At 45.6% G+C, this 6,851-nt stretch overlaps 2 protein-coding genes across 2 annotated transcripts in view; both read left to right on the forward strand.

The window, feature by feature from the left end:
* Window positions 1-1,819: 1,819 nt before the first annotated feature.
* On the forward strand, window positions 1,820-3,152 carry LOC118336494 (collagen alpha-6(VI) chain-like; the record flags this gene model as incomplete). The annotated part of the gene is given in 3 exon segments (XM_035673161.1): window positions 1,820-2,021; window positions 2,095-2,182; window positions 2,834-3,152. Coding segments are annotated over 3 exon segments (552 nt in total). The 3' UTR covers window positions 3,100-3,152.
* Window positions 3,153-3,313: 161 nt separating this feature from the next.
* Window positions 3,314-6,851, forward strand: part of LOC118336496 (papilin-like) — a 6,628-nt gene continuing 3,090 nt past the window's right edge. The window contains exons 1-4 of the mRNA XM_035673163.1: window positions 3,314-3,502; window positions 4,535-4,619; window positions 5,013-5,164; window positions 6,207-6,377. Coding sequence (XP_035529056.1) covers window positions 5,077-5,164; window positions 6,207-6,377 — 259 coding nt within the window. The 5' untranslated portion in view covers window positions 3,314-3,502; window positions 4,535-4,619; window positions 5,013-5,076. The remainder of the gene's footprint in view (window positions 3,503-4,534; window positions 4,620-5,012; window positions 5,165-6,206; window positions 6,378-6,851) is intronic.

The raw sequence follows: 6,851 nt of genomic DNA on the forward strand, positions 1-6,851 counted from the left end.
ACTGAACGACACTCCCATCGACGAGGCATCTGCCGACGGGGCGCCGGGGCCGTCGTTGGGGATAGCAGGCCCACACATCGGTGTACTGATCCGACTTCCAGGACTATCGCCGAAGAACTGCTGATTGAATCTGTGAGACCCCACTCGCCCCGGCAGCCGCAGCGCGCCGGGCCGCGCGCGCGAGAGCCGCCCAACCGTGAGCCGCCTGCCGGCTCAGAGGCGTCCACGACGCCAACTGGGCGCCGCCATGCGCTCGTGGGTCGAATGTCTTCAACGTGTTCGTGCAGGAGTCAGGGATGAGCACAGGTGCCGTCTTTTTCTCCACACGGCCATCGCAGGCGTTCAACCATCCGTCTACGCCCCATGGACGGCCCACAGTACGCGCCCCTGACCCATGTCCCGGCGTCCTCCCCTCTCTCTGCGTAAATGCCACCGGTGCCTCTCGCCTCGAGCATTGCGAGGTAGGTTTTTTTTTTGGCAGGAGTTTCGAACGGGGCCTCAGTTTTTGGTACATAATGAATATTCTATTCTTTCCAGGTTGAGAACGGAAACTTCCATTTCATGCGTTGCTGGCGCGCCCACCCATGTCGACGGACATGGCTGCCTGGAGAAGGTGGGATAGAGCGATGGGTGTTTTCTGCTGGGGGGATATGTTGTCGGATCGCTCTCGGCCCCAAGGGGTAGTTTGCCTGAATCTCTGGCTTGATATTAGAACCCAGTCTGCAATGGTGATGCGAGCTATTTGGTGGAGTGTGTAGTTTTGTTGTGGGATATGGTGGCAGTGGAAAGGCTCGGGATTTATAAGGAGCAGGTTGAGTGAGTCTGATTGCTCGCGCAGGCGAGCCTTGGATACGGTTGGTTGGCCAAAGTGTGCTGTGTAAAGATGGACCAGATTTGAGATTGTCGGAGATTAGAGGCGCTGGATGTGTTGTAGAGGGAGAAACTGTGTGTGTGTTCTATGTCGTCTACGGTGTGTTTGGATTTAACTATTTTCGCACATCAAAAGTCCAAATGAAGTTTGGAAAGATTTAGTCACATCCCGTGTAATTAAAAGCTTAGACTTCCATTTTACTTGCTTTGTCCGTACGGTGGAAATTTCATGCGACCCTAATTTTAATAATTGTTTATGACGGTGGAATTGTTAAAATTGTAAATTATTCCTCTCTTGGGTATGAAGGACAGAGGAAGCTCTAGTAAAGGTGTTATATCAATAATATGAGGAGCTTCTGGGGTTAGAAGGTTGTGATTTGCTGGATCACACCAGTGGGATGTACTCGACAGCCTCTTAGAATTAAGAAATTGACAACACCCAAACCCTGTGCGGGAATATAAGAAGACGAATTAAGGGGAAAAAAAAGATGCGCCGAGTAGCAAAGTGGGTCCCAGCCATAGGGTCTGAAGGTGAAAAAAGAGATCAATTACCTCTGTCAAGGGTTAGGCTTTTTTTTCTTGGCACACTTCAGGGTTGTAGACTTATTGTTCCCACACAAGGATGAAGAAAATAGGCTTGATCCTTCTGTTGTCACTTTAATTTCAGCTCTCGTGAGTATGTGCGTTGATTACAGTTGTGAAAGCGAAAACCAGATTTTGAGTCAGTATGATAAGGCAAGTTCAGTGAAGGGACAGAAAAAGGAGAAGTGGAGAGAAGTGAATTGGTTTATGCCTAGTGAGAAATGTCAAGAAGGCTGGGGTGGGTCAATACCGCGGTTTGCAGCAACTCTTTTACTATGTCGAAAAACTCAACGTTGGAGAATCCTGGCTTGTAATTTTCTGACGGGGGAACGAAACACAAGAATGACAGTTTATACTCCTCCTAAGTCGCCATGCGCTTCGTGGGTCAGAATGTCTTCAAACGTGTTCGTGCAGGAGTCAGGATGAGGAAGGTGGCTGTCTTTTTCTCCAACGGGCCGTCGCAGGACAGTTCCAACATCGTTACCGCCATGATGGAGTACCGGGCCCTGAACATCGTCCCGGCGGTCATCTCTCTGCGTAATGCCCCGGCTGTTAGTCGAGCATTGGAGGTAGGTTTTGTTCTTTTGCAGAGTTCAGAACGGGGCCCAGTTTTGGTAAATAATGAAAATAATTTATTCTCAGGTTGACGACACAGGAAACTCCATCTTCATGGTGCTGGGGACGGACATGGCTGACCTGAGGAAGGTGAAGAACTGTGCAATCTGTTACGGTAAGGCCTGAGACTCGGATTTGAACCCATGGCTGCTGCAGCAAGGACTTAGTCTTTGCATGTGGGATGTTGGCTCTACCAGGGGAGCTATTCAGGCGCCCTTGATACGTTTGCCACAGTTTATGGCCAGATTTGGGGAGGTGAGAAACAGCGTTTAAACTTCTCTCTCCATTTTTTTTTTTTCAATCAAAAGTCCAAATGAAGTGAAAGCATTTAAGATCACATCCCCGTCGTATTAGACTTAGACTTCACTTTATTGATTGTACCCCTATTTAAATATTTATGACAAAATTGTAAATTTCTTTAACAGAGAAGCTCAGAGGTGTGATGACCCAATAATTAGAGCTCTGGTTAGAAGTGGGAACTACCACCCATGTCTGACAGTCTGTAAAAAATGCACCCAAACTCCATGAGACATTTAAAAGTCGCCGTCTACCAAAACAGCCCAAACACATAAGAGTCTACAGGGTTGTTTACAACCTCAGTGACTTCCACCAGAGAGATGGACAGTGCCTTGCATGTTGTAACAAATGCTGTCAAGGCAGGTTCAGCATCTTTTAGCATATAATATACTCAAAGACAGACAGGTGCAGTCACATATTTTCTAACAAACTACTTAGTTTCTCAGTGATCACTCTGTGTTTTCTTCAGACCCGTGTAGGCCTTCAGAGCAGTGCACCTTCATCCAGGAACCGGTTCAGCCTCAGGAGGTCAATTTGGACCTGGTCATGGTGGTGGACAGCTCCAGGGAGGTGCAGGCTGATGAGTACGCTGGTGCTCAGCAGCTGCTGGGTTCTGTGGTGGAACAGTTGGCCGTGAGCCCGCAGCCCCGCAGGGCCGGCAACCAGGCCCGGGTGGCTGTAGTCCAGCAGAGTGGTACCCAGGCTGCCAAGGTGGAGTTTGGCCTGCAGACCTAACCAGAAACCACAACCTGATGAAGAGGCACTCTGACCCAGAACATCGGCAGCAGGTCGGCAAACCTCCTGTACTGGACCATACCCCTGGAGTTACCCGAAGGAGGTGCTCCTGAAGGCCAGCCAGTCCCACGGAGGAGGAAGGCGAGTGCTGGCTGTGGTGGAGAGAACCCAGACAGCTTACCAAGACAGAGCCAGGCTGCACTACAGTTCTCCCAGAAAGGCCAAAGTGTGGAGGGGTGCGCTGTTTGTAGGTGAACGGTCGGCGAGCGCTACAACCAGACCCAGGTGGAGGAGCTGGCCAGTCCACCTGTACTGCAGCACCTGATCCACATCCGCAGGCTGAAGGCTGACGAGCAGGGCTACGCCCAGCGCTTCTTCAGAGTCTTCCTCAGCGCCCTTAACAGTAAGACTGGGCTCCTCTTCATCCCCGGATATCGTCAACTTAATTCAAGTTTATACTTAAACTTCAACACTTTTTCAGAACGAAATATGTATTTTTTTTTACATTTATTAGACAGTTACAAAAATCATTGAGGGCTGGTAAAAGTTTAAAATGACTGAAAATATACAAGATATTAAAATCATAAAAGTTATAAGAAAACAACTTATCAATTAAAGTGTAACTAAACCCCTAAATTCTGCTAACGGGATGTAACAGTGACCAGAGTACAGCTGCGGGTAGTCAGCTGCAGTCAGACTCTACTGTCTGCTGGAGCATGTATAGTCACTAGAAGCACATTCACGTTTTAAAGTAAAATTTTCTTTGTGCTACTTGGGTTAGGGTGGCTAACGGCTACGTAGCAGGCCACAGTCGGCAGTGGGAAGACGTTGGTTTTATAGCAGCCTCCACATACGTCACCGGCCTCCAGATCAGCCGATAGTGAAATTCAGTTGGCCTTTCCTAAGTCCCGCCCCTTTTTGTTGGTATGCTATGTGACTATATAAACAGTACATGTCTCTTTAATTTTTATCCATCTTCAAAATGTGGTTGTCTTTCCAACATAGATTAGCTTAGCATATAGCATATCTACATTCAGGAAAGGAAAAAGTAGATCAAGGTTGGCTCCACTCTGATTGGAGCACAGAAGAAAAGGGTTGGAGCTTACAAGCAAAAGTGGGCGGTCACTATCCATATTTATAGCAAAATATGTATAATTCTGATACTTTGCACTAAAAGGTTGAAGCTGATTGGATCAATAACACAATTACATTGTTTTGGGGTTTAATTACTCTTTTTTCATTTATGGATAGAATAATATAAACGCACAATTCATAGAGATAGAGATACAAAACAATTCAAGTAAAACATGAATGAAATGAATGAAAAATATCCATAACAGAGAAAAACATCTTCATTAGTTCACAACTACAAAGATTTCAGTCAGTAATCAGCCTGATGGTTGCAGTTAAAACTACTGTGTCCTGTTTATTTCAGAGGGAATTAACTCGTATCCTTCTCCTGCTTTAAAACGGACTTGTGACCAGCTGACAGACGATGGAGGACAAACATTCATACCTGGGTAACTTGTTTCCGTCTCTGATTGCAAACTGAATATCTCTGTGTTTGAGGCAGACGTTCTGAGAAACTGAAGTCACTTCACAGACATTTAATGGACGTAATTGTTGTTTGAAGCTGAAACAGAATCAGTTGAAAGTGTAACGTGTTGGAACCAGGTTCCAGATCTTTTGGAAACCCCCCCCCTTACGTTGTACATTACAGGAAACCTGTCATATCTCATCTTTATACATTCATTCATATGGTAAAACTGCCTCTTCTGACGGTAAAAACTCGGATTTATACGGTAAAATATGGTTTAAAACAGTATTTACGTCTTCTACCGAATTTATTACAGTTACAAGTTCAGCCACTGTGATTGTTAATGAGTGAGTTTGTGTTGCTGTGTGGGGGCCAGTCAGGGGTCGGTGGACGTGGAGTTGGACTTCGCGGAGGAAGAGGAGGAGAGGTTTGAGGAGCAGATGGGAGGACAGACTCAGACCGGCCAGCTGGACATCATCGAGACTCTGACCAGAGGAGACGGCCAAAAATTTGTCTCAGGAGTGGACGGTAGCACGCACACACTCACACACACACACAAGATAAAATGAAGCCAAAAACACCAACTTACTGCACTAAAATGGACTAATTAATAAACAAAAAGCTCCAATATATATTATTTCCTCATTAAACAGAGTGAGCCAAGTTCTATATGTAGGTGATCCAATCAATAATCTATAATCATTAAACAGTGTATTAACTCTAAGTTCTATATGTAGTTGAGTTGTGTTCTTACATTATGTTAAATGTTTCCAACAATGTTCTATATGTAAATTTCCATCAGCAGTGACTACAACTCCCATAATCCCACAGAATAAAATCGCTCTTCACCAGACTCCAGAGACAAAAACGCAAATTTTACCTCTTAACATCTCAAAATAGTTCTAATCTCTAAATCTCATATATAAATAACCTTTAAAGTAGCATGTGGCCTCCAGTGTCTCCAGGGGGCGCTGTGTGAAGGCCAATAAATGGCCTCAAGTGATGTCACCTGAGTCAGTGTTGGCTGAAGACGAGTTTGAAAATGATAAAAATCTGTGAGTTAGACAGAAGTGCTCCATCCGGCTACGTTAGCCACTGTTAGCATAACACACAGCTATCACCCAACCAACTGTCGGCCATGCTGTCGGTGTTGCATTCTGGGTAATGTAGGCACAGAACAATGTGTGAAATAAAAAAAAGGTATCTCTGGTTCTGCTGTACCGATTTTGACACATTTGAGTGTAAACATACTGTTTATGTCCAAGTGAAAGCCGTGCTGGCGCCGCCTGGAGGCCGGAGGGTTCATAACAGCCCTCAGACTGAACAACATACAGTTTCTCATCAAAAAGTGAAACTAATGAAAGTTGACGCCTCGAAGCTCCTACTTCCTGTTAGCATGTTTACCTCTTTTATATGTTATTTTATTTATGTCATTAACACATTTGTTTGTCTGGAATGATTGCATGTGTTCTCCCGGAGCGGCGGCTCTTAAATAAAACCAGTTTACTCCTGATGAGCCGCCGCACCGGAGGATCAGTGTTTGTAGTAAATGTGTGTGTTCTGCTTGCAGCCCAGTGTCAGCTGGAGTCTGATTCTGGCATCCAGTGTGCCAACTATGTCCTGTTGTGGTTCTTTGACAAAGCCATCGGTGCATGCGCTCACTTCTGGTACGGCGGGTGCGGCGGTAACGCCAACCGCTTTAACTCGGAGTTTGAATGTTTGAGGACATGTGGGCACCACAGTAAGTCCCCGACTGAGTGAACCCAGCAACGTCTGTGTGGACTAACGAGAGTTATTTTGATATTAACAACGCCGTCTTCATGTTGTCTGATAACTTTAATGTTTTGTTTGTACAATAACAACACTAAAACTAAAATCCTCCAGAGGCTGCATGCTAATTCCTCCCACAGTGCAGGAGAGCAGATCATCTTTAAATAAGCTTTAATGGGTTTTAAAGGGACTTTCTCTGTTAGTTACAGTGTAATCCTCAGACGTCTTTAAAGTCCAGGTGAAATGTTAGCTGCACGAGCTACCTAGCTAACGGCATCTCACATTACTGTTAGTGACAGTTAACTTCTTTTAGCAACAAGTCCATCAGTAAACTCCATAAATCACCTCGGTACCGCTGTCGTCCAACTGTCCTCTGTCTGTCACTGAGGTTGTGTTCACGGGGAGGCTGCTAAAAGTTGAAGATTGACGGGTGAATGTCAGGATA

This window comes from Morone saxatilis, unplaced genomic scaffold, assembly GCF_004916995.1.
Source record: "Morone saxatilis isolate NCDOM2014 unplaced genomic scaffold, NCSU_SB_2.0 Contig24, whole genome shotgun sequence".
NCBI classification, from domain to species: Eukaryota; Metazoa; Chordata; class Actinopteri; family Moronidae; genus Morone; species Morone saxatilis.